This window comes from Patiria miniata, unplaced genomic scaffold, assembly GCF_015706575.1.
Source record: "Patiria miniata isolate m_02_andy unplaced genomic scaffold, ASM1570657v1 HiC_scaffold_1, whole genome shotgun sequence".
Lineage (NCBI taxonomy): Eukaryota > Metazoa > Echinodermata > Asteroidea > Valvatida > Asterinidae > Patiria > Patiria miniata.
In genome coordinates, this window is record NW_024037047.1 from 24,664,735 (window position 1) to 24,682,214 (window position 17,480).

At 43.7% G+C, this 17,480-nt stretch overlaps 1 protein-coding gene across 1 annotated transcript; it reads right to left on the reverse strand.

Moving 5' to 3' along the window:
• Nucleotides 1–240: 240 nt before the first annotated feature.
• On the reverse strand, nucleotides 241–11,744 carry LOC119732020. Its single transcript, XM_038205388.1, has 7 exons — nucleotides 11,534–11,744; nucleotides 8,411–8,503; nucleotides 7,398–7,736; nucleotides 6,335–6,661; nucleotides 5,490–5,849; nucleotides 5,098–5,214; nucleotides 241–4,910 (listed from the first exon to the last, which is right to left on the reverse strand). The coding sequence occupies exons 1-7, from the start codon at nucleotides 11,742–11,744 to the stop codon at nucleotides 241–243; spliced, it is 6,117 nt and encodes a 2,038-aa protein (XP_038061316.1).
• Nucleotides 11,745–17,480: the final 5,736 nt, after the last annotated feature.

The following is a 17,480-nucleotide window of genomic DNA, read 5'->3' on the forward strand; positions in this document are numbered from 1 at the left end:
ATACATGTAGTATTTAGCTCCAATGGGAAGTACAATGGTTCGTTTTTTATTGAAACAGTTTTCAGATTTTCTAGCAATTCATGATTTTCTATTTTCCATGTACTTAACAAGCATACTTTTTATTATCGGATGAACGAGATCTACTCTGGTCTACTATCAGTACAGGCAATACCTGTAAGTGTAACAATGTAAAGCCATTAACCGATGTGCTACATGTCTGCAACACCAGAGACGCTATACTCATCCCAGAACAGATCCTGCGGCTGCACCAATTACTGTTCCCACCTTGGCTCCCTTTTTTCCTGCAACTTTACTCCCAATTTTTGCTCCAATCACAGCACCCCGTCCTGCCCTCTTTATTTCCTCTAAGCTTGGAATGTCCTCCAAGACAGTCTCGACAAGTTTCGGAACCAAGTCGCGTGTCTGCTTCTTTTTCCCCTTCGGCAGCTTTAGTTGGGCCAACGTTGATTTCAGTTGCTCCATGTTCTCCATGACTGGCATTTTTAAGTTTGTCACATAGTCTGGATTTTCCATATTATGTTTGACGTCACGGAGAACATTTTCTGATATCTCATCATTTGGAGACGATGCTGACATATGGATGTATTCTATGTCATGGAGATATTTCAGACTGTCGGACAAGAATTCCACGAGTGGTTCTGCAGGGGAAGCGTGTAGAAGATAAAGCGTCTCTAGTCTTTCCCAAGACTTTCCTCCACCTTTCTCCATTTTCGTCTTGACATTACTGAACCCATCTTTAGTCACTCTGTACAGAGACAGTCTTAGTTCCCTAAGCTCCTTGCAAGCATGTAGCGAGTCGGTAACAGCCTCAAAGGCACGGTCGTCGAAAAGTTGGTTCAGACGAAGATCAAGCTTCTTCAACTTGGTGATTTTATTCAGATGACTTGCTAGGGAGCATATATCTTTTGGACTTAGAATCGTCCCAACCAGAATGAGACTTTCCAGCGTTTTCAATTCAGGCAAGCAGTGAATGAAGTCTTTAACTGCATTCGAGGAATGACATTCGCCACATTGCGAATCAACGGTCTCCTGTAGTCCAAAAGACTGCACGGTATGAAGGACACTGATGTCTGACTGGTCAGGATGGAACCAAGGCATATCTTCGTTTCTTGATTCTACGTTTTTCCGCAATGCTCTGAGTGTTTCGGGTTTATACACCTTACCGAGTGCTTCCAGAGGGTGGTCGAGCGAATGAGAGCTGGGACTTGAGTAGACCTCCCCTTCGCTTGACTTCTGGGATGGCACAAAGTCTACTGGCTCTCCGTTTTCTGGTTGATGTACTTCGATTTTAGAATCGGGTGGAATGGCGTCTTTATTTTTCTGTGCAGGGGTTTGCTGTTCTTTTGGTTGTTTGGATGGACTTTCTGATTCTATCTTGATTTGCGCATTTTGCTCGGATTGACGTGAATCTTTTTGAAGGTTCTCTGCTTCATGTCTGGTTTTGTCATCATCTGGTGGTGCGGCTTTGCTTTGGGAGTTCTCTTTTTCACCTTTTGTATTCTTCTTTGTCGAAAATATTGATGACTTTCTCCGCTTTTCGGCAGACTTCACTTTTCCAACTTGAGCTCTGTCTGTTTGCGATTCAGTTTCATCTGTTTGTAGATTGTCTTCGAATTTGTTTCCTTCACCTTGTGATTTTGTCGGAGCCATAACGTCTTGTTCAGAACAGTCAGTCGAATAAGAGCTGGGACTTGGGTGGATTTCCTCTCCTTTTGATTTCTGGGATGCCACATCATCTGTTGGGCCCTTGTTGTCTAGTTGATCTACTTCGAGAAAAGATTTTGTTGAGGATGGTATCTTAAGCGTATCGTGAGGGAGAGAGGCGGGTGAACTAGCGTCGTCATTTTTCGGTTCAGGGGTTTGCCGTTCTTCCAGTTGTTGTGATGCACTTCCCGATTCTTTCATGATTGGAGAAATTTGTTCGAATTGACTTAAAACTTTTGGAGGGTTATCTGCCTCATTTTTGGTTTTGTCATCATCTGGTGGTGTCGCTTTGCTTTGGGGTTTTAATTTTTTACCTGTTTTATTCTTCGGAGATTTTGAAGACTGGTCCCGTTTTTTTTTAGATTTCACTCCTCCATCTGTTTGGGATTCATTTTCATCTGCTTGTAGGTTGCTCTCAAATGTGTTTCCTTCATCTTGTGACTCTGTAGAGGCTGAGGCATCTTGTAACCTCTGTTCTGCCTGAGGATCTTTTTCTTCAACATTTGTGTCGCTACTCATCTGAAGGGCAGTATCATTGGGTTGCTGTTTGTCCCCTGGGTGGTTTTCTTCATCTTCTGGTTCTTTTGACACCGATCCCTCAATATCTTGTTCACTCATTTTAATGTTCTGATTCTCATCTTGACATGTTTTATCACTTGTTAAGGAAGCAGGGTCCTGTGCTCCGTGTTCGCCTTTGTGTTCCCCGATATGTTCTTGCCTTGAAGTGGCAGAATGTGTCTTTGTATCCAGGGAATGTGGAGGAGTTGGTGATTCGGAATTATCCTCCTTGGCTTGTCTCTCCTCCTTATTAGATGTGTTCTTACCTACGTCCGCTAACACTTGAACAAAACCCGCAAACATTTCTCGAACGTCCTTCCAATCATTGCGACCTATCCGAAACAGTTCGATCGACTTCACATTAAGCTTGCCATCGCCCCCACCTTCCTGTGCATGTTTGAAAAGATACACTAGGAGACGGATCTTGTGTCTCGAGACTCCAATTAAACGAATCGTTCCCTTATCGAACAGCATATTCAGTGTTTTGTTCGCGGAACCTGAGATATTGCTATCACGATTGATCTCCAATGCTAACTCCAGTGATTTCTGCACAGGGAGCACATCTTTTAGACTCTTTGATTGATTTCTACCTGTTTTCACGATCTTTACAAGAAGCTTGATTGCTGCTTCACGGTCATTTTGGTTTTCCCGACAGGCGAATGAGACTACACTGGAAATCTTGTCCAGACTGGTTCTAAGGCCAAAAGTACGTGTCATTTCTTCAAACCAGTTGCTCACGCTTTCCGTAGAATGAGCCAAGTACATGCCAACGCAAAGCTGCTCCAGTATCTCAAGGACAAAGTTTTGTATCTGGAGCTCTTTATTTCGTGGTATCAGCGGTATTTCGGACTCACTCTGAACACTTTGTCTACAACAGAAACATGAACATCTATTGTTTGGTTTCAGCACCTTGACATCTATGTCTGCATTCAGTTCAGTGGACCCCACCGTAGATTTCCTGTTAAAATTCTTGCAACGGCAAAGCAGACCAACTTGGAATGCCGCTTCAAGAGCCTCCTGTCCTCCTTCAGTACCGAGGAAGTCCGACTCAGACAGTGTTAACGTACCCTCGTAGTATTTAGAGATCTGGGGCCAAATCACCTTGCCAAGCTCTATTAATAGTTCAAGCTGCTCCTTTGCCACGATGTTTTTAAGGTGAGCGCCATAGCCGAAGACAGTTTCCTCATTCAGAGACTTGTCATCTCTGATTGGTTTACTCCTCTGAAACATACACTTGACCAACCTGTAGCAAACATCGCCAATGGTCAAAGCATTAGAACGGAATGCCTCTCCCTTGGTCCAAACGCATAACTGACAGAGTGCCGCAAGATTAGCGGGCAGACAAACAAACTGTGGAGGTAAGATATCCTCATCTAAACACCTGCGGAGGTCAGAAAAGACATCAGTGTTTTGCTCGCCTGTTATTTGTTGTGAATCTGTAGGCACAGTGTTTGATTGTGTACTATCCATAATGATATTTGTGTCTGTGTGTGTTGTGCTTTCTGTCCCTGGTGCATCTTTACTTGGTGATTTTTGACCACCTTTACTTTGTCGTTCTTCATCATGAGTCAGATCATTTGTAGATTCTTTATAAACACCTGTCGTGTCTTGTGTTTCTTTAGTGCTAGGAGATGTGCTTTCGATATTGACAACTGTGTCTGGGTGTTTGGAGCTTCCTGTAATCGGCGTATCTTTACTTTGTGGTTTTTCGTCACGAGAATGTTTTTCATCGGATTTAATTCGCTGGTAGAGGGAGATATGGCTTTTCTGCTCGCCTATCATACCTGCTGTTTCTTGAGGTGAAGGAATCAGAGGTGTGCTTTCCATAGTGACAACTGTGTCTGTGTGTTTTGATACTCGTGTAGTTGCTGCAATCTTTTTAGGTGATTTTTCACCAGGATTTCGATCGAGCAAGATTTCGAGAATGTTATTTACGTACTGGTGAACATTGTCTGGTGTAAAACCATTGATCGTGATGTGTCGCATGTTATATTGATTGCACGCATCTCGTGCAATCTTTGCATTCATCGTAGTCATGATCATTTGACATTCAAGAAGACCTTGCTCTTTCATAATTCTCATCACAGCATCTATGTCTTGTTCACCTTTACATCCATCAACAAGTAAAGCCACATCACTGGGATGACTGCAGCAGTACTCATTGATCGAACTTGCCAATGTTTTCGGTTGTGAAGGTAGCATGTGTTCAACAACTGCTTGACCAAGATTGCCAGTTTGAATGAGGACTGTAGCTGGTACAAAAAAGACTAACTTTTTCTCAGCCAGCAGTGCGTCTTTTCTCCCCTTGGACCAATCACACGCTACCTTGTACAACAATGTAGACTTACCACTTCCTGATCTACCATTAATGAGTACATGCATATTTCCCAGTTCTTCGTCCCCATCATCAAAGATTTCCGACTCGGAGTTTAATTTATACCTTACAATACCATCTTGGAAGGGCACGTTACGTAACATCTCTGTCGGTACATACACCTTACCCATCGGTGCCTTGTCTGCATCAGCCCATGTAACCCATGGCGTGATTGGAATTTGACTAAAGGTTTTCTTTATAAACGTTTCAATTTTCCCGCGAAGTTTTTTCACGTCAAAGGTCGGAATAGATTCTGAAATGAAATAAGTTAAAAACAAAGGTCACAACCACGATGTAATTCGAACATTGTAATTAAACGTATTATACGAATTTCCAGTTATAGAGATCGCAACTCTGTGAGTAATGAGGTTCTAATTAGATTAAATTTGTTCCAGGATGGGCTCCAATTTCAGGAGAAAGATTCTGCAATGCTCACGTACCTTGCTTGCGACGATTCCAGACCAACAGCATGGCAATCAACAGGAAAACGATGACTAGTACACAAATGCATAAAACCAGCGGGAGGATATAGAACGAGTCGGGGTTACCAGTTGGAGCTTGTGTCGGGAAAAGAATGAATAAAAAATAGAAACACAATACGAATATCGTCGTCTTTAATTGGCAAAGAAGCGATAAATAAGTCACTCCACATATGTGAACTGAAACTTGTATGTAGTCTATGTAGACGTGTGAACTAAAAGCAGTCGGGGTTTTGCCATAAAAGAATCGTAATTTATCGAGCTTCAATAATTACATGTATTGATTCGCTTGTCTGATCTGCTCTACAATGCCGACTGTGTATTAAATCATGGTATTTATAATTTGCACATACTTTTCAATCGTGAATCAACATACGACCTGATGACAACGCCACCGTCGGGGAAGACATGACACCAGTATCTGACGTCATCATCTTGTGAGCAATTGTTCAAGATAAGGGAACCCTCTGTAGATGTCTGGAAACAGTCGTCTCCCAGATCAGACAACGTCATGAAAACACCTAGAAGATCCAATTTGCCGACCACAGTGGTAGTGTGCGCATCGAGGGCGCCATACGACCAAAACAAAGTGGCTTTGGTCGTCAAGGAGATGTTTCGTTTAGCAAGGCAGGTGAAGCTGAGTTTTCGATCGGGTTCAAAAGAAACCGCGTCATCTGCTGTAGCACTGCCGCCGTCAAGTGGAAATTGGTTTCCTGGTTGTTTCAGCCAAAAAAAAGCACCAACATAATTAAAGTGAGTTTAATAACAAATGTGAAACGGGAACAGAGGATGGCACGATGTATAATACTTAAACTGAGAGATTCCCACAAATGATAACTACATATCAGAGAGTAAAGCTGCAGAAGTACCCTTAATTGTTTAATAAAAAAATCAATAAAACACAAAAAGCTGACGTCATTTTACAAATTGGGACACCGTTGCTTAAAAAAATATCTAAATAAATAGTATCACTGTGTTTTGCACGTTGCTAAGCTACAGCAGTAAAAAGCTTCCTACGCAGGGTTTTGCCATGAGAAGTTGTGACTTCAACTCAAAATTTGGTTCTGTCAAAATATTTGGTAAACCTTGTAATGTGCATATCTGATGGTGGATCTCTATATCCCGGAGAATGCAACTGACCATCATTGAGAGCTTTAAACAACATCGCATGACATATATATAACCGAAACCAACCTACCTATGATGCGAACTTCAATTTCAGCGCTCTCAGTTGCAGTATCCACAAGATCACATCTGTACCTTCCAGCATGGTCATCTTCTGCTGAGGCGATAACCAAACCAAAATCACTGGCCAGATCATATCCTGTAACGGGTGCTTCAATCTGATTGGTCGACAGGTTGTAACTGAGTACATTTTGATTGGGGATGTCGAGCTTCAGCCACTGAATCTCGCAGGTTTCCGTGCCTGGTATCCAGCTGGTACAAGGGAGAACCTGACGTAATCCTTCTTGCAGGTAGAATGATGTTTCTGAAGCCTGAAGGGCACCAGTTGGATTGGGCGCATCTGTAAATGTGAATTTACATATTTTAGAAAATAAGAGCAGCAGTCACAAATATTAAATTTTATCTTTGTAGGCAAAAAGTTACGAGGCACGCTTTTAAGGGGCAATGCGTTCTAGAAAGCGCACAATTTGGCTACAAAACGCGTTTAGAACGAAATTATTTTAATCGGAAAGAGCATTTAAAAGTAAGATATAAACATCCGCACAACCATCACTTTAAAAATGGGCATTTTTGTGTTAATTCGTGTGAGAACGAATTTCGAGTCCACTTTTTGCGCCCCCCAAAATAAACCGGGTTGTATGTGACACACACAATGTGTATCGTACATTAAAAGAAAACGACAAGAAAAAACGTTTTCGTACTCGGTCGTATCCGACGTAAACAACCGGGTTTGTTCGTCTCTTCTCGGGAACGGTAAGACATTAGGTTGGTTTCCTTTCAACCAGATGTTACAAATAGGATAAGTTAACAATCGAAAGTATGACAATATAGGAATTTCAGGACGCAGTGCCCCTTTAACTGAAGCCAGTGTTTAACAGCAATTCAAAGAACCACCTCTGTGTACTTGAAATAGCCCAATATGTTGAACAAATTGTTTCAAGAATTGGAATGGTGGAATAAATATTAACTCAGATCAAGTGTCTTTAAGTCAAATTGTTCTAAATTAATATTTTTCATCGCTACGCCGTACTGTGAAAATATTTAAATTTTCAAAATCCAAAGTGACTTTATATTACCTGATATCTGGACATTGGTAGCGCAATTTCTGAGAGTACCATCCGACTGGAACACGTGACACCAAAATCTCTGTCTAACTTGTACTTCATGCAGGGAGTTGACTGTAAGTGAAGCGTCGCTACCAATGCTGTTATCGGCGCCATGTTGGATCTGTAGGGTAGCACCATCAGAGAAACGTGCACCAATGATCTGTGTATCTGTAGTGACTCCCTCTCCCGTTGACCAATACATTACGTCTGGCGTCTGTGACGCGCACTCACACGGTAGCGTCTGTCTGTGACCTCGCTGAAAACTAGCTGTTGATGATGCTTCACTCTTGCTTGCTGGAAAGAAGTCCCCTAAAACACATTCAATTACAAATACAGATCAGTTAAGTGAATAAGGTCGATCTTTATTTTTTTTTAAACCCATGCTGCCAACAGTATTCACGCATTACAAATTTTCAATGTGTGTTTACTGCCGCTAAATACACATTGATTTGCCTTAATTCATCTCATTTTTTTCAAGCATTGCTAAATGACAGTGGCGTTACTTTGTGCCGGCAAGTGAAGAGGATGGGGGATGATCAAAATCCAAACGTTTCCCAACCGTGGAAATACGAAAAGCTGTAGGGGGGGGGGGCTGGACATCACACCACACTTGGGGCGCTCTTCGGGATATGTGTCAATATGTATACTCGCGTTTACATCAAAACGTCGCATTGTTTACGTTTTTGGCTTTGTTTTTCCACTTTTTAGTGCTATTGAATACATTTTGGTTGTTGAGATATTCATCGTCAAATACCTCGAAATCCGCATCTTCTTTCTCATCACGGAAAAGTGGATTCAATAGCCCCCGGTCAAAAAGTGAGTTGGGTATATACCCCTATCCCCGGGATTAATGCCCCTGCTCTATGATTTGCAACGGCCCCGAAAAAAAATACAGGTTTACTGAAGTATATATCCCAACCATATTTACAGTAAAGACTCCTGAACTTGACGACAGAGTCAACTATAAACTTGTTATAACTTACCGATAACCTTTATATCAACTTGTCCAAATCTGTTCCCTGATGAAACGGGCACAACTTGGCACAGGTATCGACCTTCATCACTGTTCTCAACACCTTGTACAGGGTGAGGAAAATTGATAGTGACCAAATAGAGAGAATATTTGACTTGCTCCATTTCAATAAAAAAGTACAGCGACTACTCTATTCCCAAGTTACGTTTTTTTTTATATAAAGATCTCTACCACTGATCATTTACCGTAGCATAAACTGATGAAAACCTATTATTGAATACCGTGAAACATGAGCGTTTTCCCCCTCGAAGGTTGGAGGAGACTTGGGGGAAAAAAAAACAACATACCAAATCGCCATTAATATTTCAGAAAAAAAAGATGACTTTGTTCCTTGTATTTAATAATAAAACATTTATTTCACTCTGTGGAGGCAGCATGCTTAAAAGCCGAAACTTGTGATGGATGTGCCCAACAATACAAGACAAAACAAGACAAACAACACTAATGATGTATTACTTGAAGGGCATTTTGTTATGAACAGTGAAAGATAGATCAAGTTTTCGGTCCAGAGAAGGAAATGGTATTTCGAGAAAGGGTTTTTCTGACCTGAGGTATGTGTACTGTATATGTATGAAACAAAGACTGTAAAACCCGATCACAAGACGCTTTGTCCCTGTGTGGAAATTTCCACAAGCGTTAGTTACGTCACAAGTTTGAGAGTTTTTGTGAGCAGAAGTGGTTTTTGTGCTCGACAGTTGTCAAATAAAGGAGTACTTTTAAAGAATAATATCACCTGTGTTTGTCACTTGATTGTGTACCAATAACCCCCAAATCGACAAGCTACACTGGTGGCAGCAGCGGCACAATCTGGACAGGAAATTTAGGTATTTTGATTGTGTTTTGTTCGGTTAATTGAAAAAGGACCGGAATTATGGTCACACGTAGGGATCACACGGTGGGGGCAAGTTGCCCTCGACTGGACGATTCCCTGAACTCCTTTGTGACCATCAGGGAATTGCAGTCATTTTTTCCCCTACCGTCCACAGTCTAGTGGGGGGAATTATTCCGGGGAGAGTAGAAGAGGAGTGGGACTTCGACCTGTGGGGCGTGATGATATCCAGCACCTTGGGACAGAGTTTGATGGGCGAGTCAGGGAGCCCGTCGATCAGGAAATGGAAATTCCTTTCCAAGAATACCCGCGGGGAGAAACCACTTGGATTTACAGTAGGGACCAGACAACTACAACGAGGAAACCACTATCCTCTCTCCGCAGACTAGTACATAGCACAACTGACCCGCTTGATTTTGGCGGGAACGGCTGCACACGTGACCTGGACCCATTTGGTTTTGACGGGAACTGTTGTACACGTGATCATGTGACAGGCCCATGCTGCCTCGAAGGGACCCACCAAACACAAACAAACGAGGCGGATCCTTAACACTCGGAGAGGATCTGCCGTGCACGGGTCTATGTAACGGATCCTTACCAGTCGAAGTAGATCCGCTGTTAACAAACCAATTAGGCGGATCCACCTCAGAGGATCCGCCATGCACAAGCCAATGAGGCGGATCCTCACCACTCGTAGAGGATCCACCGTGTACAAGACTATGAGGCGGATCCTCACCACTCGGACAGGATCCGCTGTATAAAAGCCAACGAGGCGGATCCTCACCTCTTGGAGAGGATCCGCCGTGCACAAGCAAATAAGGCGGAACCTCACCAGTCGGAGAGGATCCGACGTGCACAAGCCTGTGAGGCAGATCCTTACCACTCTGAGAGGATCTGCTGTACACAAACCAATGAAGCGGATCTCCCTCAGAGGATTCGCCGTCCACAAGCCAATGAGGTGGATCCCCCCCCCCCGGATCCGATGCGCACAAATCAATAGAGGCAGATCCCCCTCAGAGGATCCGCCGTGCACAGGTCAATGAGGCGGATCCTCACCACTTGGAGCGGATCCGCTGTGCACAAACCAATGAGGAAGATCCCCCTCAGAGAACCTACCGTGCACAAGTCAATGAGGTGGATCCCGACTACACAGAAGTGATCCGCTGTCCACAAACCAATGAGGCGTATCCTTCTCAGAAAACTAATGGGCCGCTTTGGGACTTAACACCCAAATTGGTACAGTCCCCAGTTTCATGTCGATCAGGCTGCCTCCGCCGTGCACAAGCCAATAAGGTGGATCCCTCCAGATGATCCACTGTGCACAAAGCAATGAGGCGGATCCCCCTTAAGAGGGTCCGCTGTGCACAAATCATTGAGGCGGATCCTCACCACTCGGTGAGGATCCGCAGTGCACAAACCAATGAGGAGGATCCCCCTCAGAGGATCCGCCTTGCACAAATGAATGAAGCGGATCCCAACTACACTAGAAAGGTTCCGCTGTGCACAATCCAGTAATCAGGCGGATCCCCCTCAAAGGATCCACCGTTCACAAGTTAATGAGGCGGATCCCTCCTACACAGAAAGGATCCACCGTGCACAAGTCAATGAGGCGGATCCCTACTACACAGAAAATATCTACCATGCACAAACCAATGAAAAAAAAATAGGTACTAGGTATCAAGAGTGCACGTCCTCGAGAACACTGTTGTCCCGACTGGCCAAGAAGCAATTGTGAAGGGTCAATTGCCGGATCGACACAAGACTGGAGTCACCCAGCCTGATCGACACAAGACTGGGGACTGCAGATGGTGGGTTCCGTGCAGGACAAGCCAGAGCAGCTTGGATCACAGGACCCCAAAGTACCATCCAGCGGAGCAGCAGGCCGGCCACCACTCGATCGGAACGGCCTCACAACGCTGCCAACCAATTAGCGACGAAAGCTGCAACTAAGGCCAGCCACCAGTCGGAGCGGCCTCCGGCTAACACCAGCCAATTAAAGGCTATGGCAAAGTGTATGGCGGGAGGCCAGCTGCCACTCAGAGCGGCCTAATGCTACCAATCGACCAGCGACGAAGCTCACAGCAAAGGCCAGCCACTATTCGGAACGACCTCGACCACAACCAACCGACAAGCAACCTGGCGTGCTACCGAAATCAGAGGCATTATCAAATAGCACTTGGACCACCATTAGCTGTCCTGAACACCCGCTGCCCTCAGCTGGTCAGACGAAAAAGAAAGGCTCACCATCCAAGGCCGAGAACCGCAGAAAGATGCGGAAAAACTGCCAGGAGATCCGGAAGGACTGCCAAAAGACTGACTGCTTGGGACAGTGCAGCGGAAGGACACCGGCAGAGACGGGCAGCGTGTCGCCGCAGGGGCATGCGTGACCTTCCCAGATAGCAAGACAGCTGGTGTTGGAGCGTGCCGGGCCTGTCAAAGACGCGGCCACAGACATGACGGAGCTTGCGGGACTTGTGCAGACTTAGGCAAAAAGGATGCCACCACCTGTGACTTTTGAAAGTTCATGCTCTCCCTATAGCGAGCCTTAATTTTTACTTATTTGATCTCGCAGGGGGTGGTGTAACGTATGCTAAGAGCGGCCAACTGAGGGCGCTATACACCTTCAATGGTGTGGACCGGAGCCCCTGTCCAGACTGTAAAACCCGTTCACGGGACGCTTTGTCCCTGTGTGGAAATCCAGCGTTAGTCAGGTCACATTTTTGAGAGTTGTTGTGAGCAGAAGTGTTTTTGTGTGCTTTGCAGTTTGTAAAATAAAGGAGTATTTGAAACAAATATTATCAACTGTGTTTGTCAGTTGACTGTGTCCCGATAACCCCCAAATCGACACTCTACAGTACTTTGGATGAGGACCTAGCATTATAATCATGCATGGATATATTACATTGAAAAAGGTTGTGTAACGATTTAGGCGTACGTGTTCATTAAAGTGCACCTTACATACAATACGAATTGCCCTTTTCTGTAATAGTTGAATCAATTTATCAAGAAGTTTACTTGTTAGTGTTGGCCCAAATAATGTTACAATAAGAGAAAAAAGAAGAGTTTGTAATGTAAACTAAATCCTGCTTCAGGTAATGTAGGTGATAAGGCAGATATATGTCTCTAGTTACCGGTTTCACACTTATCTCCAGTTTCAAATATGGGTGTTATTTTGGCTGTTTTGAATTTATCACGAAAATTACTCAGAAAGGGACACATTGTAAACATGGCATATGTGGACGACTAACCTGGGAGATAACGGATATAAAAACAACTGGGCTGACGCCATCATATTCCGAATTTGTACCGTTCTTAAATGATAGAGCAATATCGCAAATCGCCTTTTGGTCAGTAGGATAAAAACAATGATCTGGGATGTTTATACTTAAACTCTTTTTGAAAGAATCATATTTCAAAACATAAAATCTGAGACAGTTGAATAATGTGTCAGTCATGATTTTTGGGTCATTTCGTGTAAAAATCTTTTTTTTTTTATACTTTGTGGGATGAAAGTACCTTGAGAGTAAGTAACCAAATAGACTTTTTGAACTGATATTTTGCCCGTTGCCATGGCAACTTTGAGGCTGCAAGCGGTATTTTCAAAGTCGTCAAGCCAAAATGTGAAGTAACGTCACAAAAGTAACTTTATCACGATGAAGTATCATCCTTACCCTCAGAAGAAAAAAAAATATTGAAAAAAAATCACCTTTATATTATGTTAGGCTTTATAATACAATACAGCATGTTTTTACAACTAGCAATATTGCATTTTTAGCCCATTTTTAACCCTTCACAATGCCACCTGCTGGTCACTCAGAATAATTTCCTCTTTTGCAATGGTCAGATCCGACATTTGTCCTTTCATATCTGGTGAAAGAAATCTTGGGTATTGTATATCCTTTGAGCAGTAGCGCTCCAAAAATGGTAACTTTCACAAAAACCATAACAAGTGTATTTTAAGTTGTTTGTTTTCCTTTGTTTTAAATACTAACTTGTATTATTGGAAATGTTCGTAAAATCTAGCACATTTTCATGAACAGAATCACACTGTGTAGAGTAGTAGGTCGTATTGTCCCCCAACACCCGGCTAGGCCCCACCCACTCCTCCTTTGTCTCCGAATTTAGATCGTGTATGGTGCATAACGAAACATATGTAAATAAATAATTTGCAAGTGAACACTTCAGAAATTACAGTGACTTCCTATTCACAGCCTCTGATGCCGCTCACCTAAGTCAAGTTGGGTGTAGGTAGGAGTCACTGGTCCATCCACTCACGTTCTCAACTCTCAATTATGGCTCCAAGCATTTGATTGCGCACACCAGTGACCATACCCCGGGACCTCCACTCGGCTTTAGTGCTAAACTAGGTAAGGGGCACTGGCTACATTCCGGTATTGCTGCTGGGGAACATCACCGCCTAAGTGCACAAAAACTGTGTGGTAGACGGAGCAGATGATGCCAACTAATTAGAGGCACAATGGTTTGGATGGCAGAACAGCAAAGTGTGTGGCACAATCGGGGCAGAGTTTTGACATGGAAAGAAACACTTGGCAGCCACAACTGAAAAAAAAACCCACAGTTTAATGAATGCACCCTAGGGGCTGATGGTGGGAAGATAGCAACTTTGAAGTCGTGGAAGCCAGTAGGCTCGTCCGATTGAGCTGCTATCAACTACTTCTTTCCACTCCACTGTTAATCTATGGCACACACAATGAGAAAACGAACTAATCAGTTGCAGTTGCTTTATGCAAATTTGCGAGGTTTACGGACCGATATTGGCGCTTTGAGTTACAGAGTCAAATGTTTACATGCCGATGTGATACTAGTTACAGAATCTCTGCTCAAGTGCAAAGTACCCGATACTGAAGATTCATAAGCTGGTTACCAGCAGCCTGTGATGCGGGGAGATCGTGCAGTTGGATGGGGAGGTATAGCTGCCTTGGTAAAATGTTGGCTTCACGTACAACGTCATTGAGATCTGGAACCACCCGACCTTGAGGTCATGTGGATCACAATACATACTTCTACTGGAATCTTGCTACTAGGAGCGTTCTATAGGCCTGGGTAAGCCCCGGGATCTGACACTCGACGGAAAGACTATCCTAACTCCAGCCTTCATATTGTCATATTGAACACTCAAGCAAGACACACCATACTCGTAGGTGACTTTAACGTCCACCACACATCCTGGCTTAACTGCGGGCATCGCCTGTCAAAACTCCAGTCTTGCCAATGGTCTTGAGTAACTTGTCCAGGAACCCACTCGTGGTGGTAACATCCTTGACCTGGTTTTGATTGATGTTCCTTCTCAAACACAAGTGTCAGTTAAAGCGAACATAGGTACATCGGATCACTCTGCTATTAATATAAAAAAAGGCCTCCTACACACGACAAGCCTTATCCTCGCCGTTTGAGGAGCTATGACAAAGCAAATTGGTCTGGAATGAGGCAACACCAACAAGATGCTTCCTATTCACAGAAGCTCAACACAGACACAGAAGCTGTGGCAAAAAAAAATAGAAACTGTAATCTCACATGCGATGGGGAAGTTTACACCTTAAAGGAACTAAATTAAAAGACCCGGTATAAAAGTAGAGTGGTTTACTAAAGCCTGCAGGATGACAAACCAAGAGTCTTTGTGCTGCTAGACAGAACCTTGCTGAGGTGGGAAGACCTGCCCGTCAGCAGCATTTCATTAGGACCCGGGAACGCCTTACTAACAATGAAACAAACAAGAAGGACTGGTGGTGGGCTTTGAATCGTCTCCCAGGTAGCAGAGCTCCCACTACATGCAGTCCCAACAGTGACGCATGAAGGTGAAACATGTACTACTGCAGATGAAAAGTCAGAAGTCTGTTATTAAGCTTATTATTGTCTAACCATAAGCTTATTATTGAGTTTTGCTTGCTGGTCTGCTGACTAAGCTGAAAGCTTGAGGGATATGTGGTGGTCTAGTTCAGCTGATTGGCAACTACCTGAGTGACCGAGAGATCCAAGTAACGATTGGAGGTCTGAAGTCAAGAAGGATAAACATATATGCTTCTGTACCTCAAGGATCGGTACTGAGACCCACATTGTTCCTTGTCTATGCGGACGACATGTGTGAAGGGCTTGAGAATCACATTTGTCTTTATGCTGATGATAGCGCTCTCTTCTGTGTTGTCCCAAGTAACGACGAAGCTACCCATGCTGCATCACTGAACAGAGACCTTGAACTAATCAGCAACTGGGGGATCAAGTGGAAGGTGTTGTTTGCACCTGAGAAGTGCAAAGTCACAACGAATTGGACTTGCCATGTGTTACATCCACACACAACGTCTCGTTTGGTGCTCATGTGTCCAAAGTGGCTACGAGAGCTGGACAGAGTGTCAGCATGCTCAGGAGAATCACTTTACGCTTAGATCCGGCAGGCAGACAGAAGATGTACAATGCACACATGAGAAGTAAGATGGAATATGGCCCACTTGCTTGGTGCTCTGCAAGCAATACTCCACTGCGTTCACTTAACAACATCCAAGCTAGGGCCTGTACAATCATTAAGCCAGTTCAACCCTTGCAGCCCCTAGGTCATCGTCGCACTGTCGCCTGTATGGGGCTGATGTACAGAATGGCTGCAGAAGATGACTCTCCCCAGCTGTACCAGCCGATGCCCCATTCATGTATACCTGCACGTCAGACGAGAGCCAGCTCCAACTACGGTCAACATGCTGTGAGTGGCAGGAGCTCCGGGCCTCCACTCACAAATGGAGGCTCCACCAGTATGACCGTGATTCTTTTTTTTCCCGGTGGCTATCCATGTTTGAAGCTCTATACCAGGGAACATTGTTGGGGAGGCGGAGCCAAACAAAGGCGGAAGCAAAAACTGTTGTACCTGTTGACATAATTTCCTTAAATATTGATACTACTTTCTCAACTACGATGTACATACGTTCATGTTATTCATTTCCTTGGGGATTTTTCTTTGCATTTCATTATTTGTATCTTATTGTGTTTTTATTTCTCGTGTGTCTTAGAATGTATTTTGGCTAAATTATTTGCGTCTATCCGTAAAACATGTATTTCTTTTATATTAGGTTCTATACAAGGAAGTGATCAGGCGATTTAGAGGGGAAATAACTCATATTTTTATGTTTAAAAACATGTACTTTAAAACATCACTCTGGTGAAAACTAAAAACGACTGCTTTTGTTCTATAGATATAATTGTCTTGGCCGTACATGTGGTTAAGGTCAGATCGAGTACATATTAAGTCAAATATAGTACCGTTGTGGGTGCTGCTATGCCCTACACATTCGAAGTTTCATAATCAGCATGATATTTTGAGTCTTTCTCGAACTGTCACCAGTAGTCAACATGACCACACCTCTATGGTGTGTCCATTATTGCATGGCAAGCGATATTTGAATGTATTGGTGCTTATAAATTACAGGCTTTTTGGTATGCAAACATGTGAATGTTTTGTAAATGTGCTAATTCAAGAATTGTACTCGCCCACCTAATGTAACCAAGTGCGTACATATTTAAACCCTATCAGGGGGATATTTGGTGGTTTTTTTTCTGAAATGGAGAGGTACAGCACATTGTGATCCCCACATTGATTTTCATATGTTTTGACCGATTTTCCTACAACTGATTTGGCAGTATTATTGGTTGACCATTACCCATTTTTTTCCTTCGCGCTTTTCAGATATTTCAAGCTGCCCCGTGTTGTAAAAAAGCCACTGTACATAATTCAGACTTCCCCCAAGACCATATGCATGTATGCATGGGCGTCGCGAGAGGGGGGGGGGGAGGGGGGGGGGGGCTTTTCCCCTTGGAAAAGCACCCCCCCTCCCAAAAAAAGGCAAGAAGTCATATTGCTGTGATTGTAATGGGTTGGGTGGGGGGGGGGCCAAAGGAGAATATGTTGGGGAAAACATGTTTTGACCCCCTCTAGAAAAACATCCTTGCGACGCCCCTGCCTGATCAAAAACAAAAGTGTACTTGTTTACTAGTTGGAGGACGGAGGGGGGGGGGGAGGGTGTTCTTATGAGCATTGGGAAAGGGGGTGGCAGGGAAGGGGGCTAGCCAGTCAGACAACAGTGAATCGATTGTAAAAGGTTCACTTGCAAATTGATATCTATTTACAATTTCAATTTAAGCAAATAAATGCTGCAATCAAAATCTGAATTCGATGGCAAGAGAAGGGGGT

Coding starts and splice junctions, on each gene's coding strand:
- LOC119732020 (XM_038205388.1), bottom strand. CDS start 11,744: ATGTCTGTGGCCGCGTCTTTGACAGGCCCGGCACGCTCCAACACCAGC. Junction 8,504..11,533: donor GCGGTTCTCGGCCTTGGATG/GTGAGCCTTTCT, acceptor ACCCTGTACAAG/GTGTTGAGAACAGTGATGAA. Junction 5,215..5,489: donor TGTTGATTCACGATTGAAAA/GTATGTGCAAAT, acceptor TCCCGACACAAG/CTCCAACTGGTAACCCCGAC.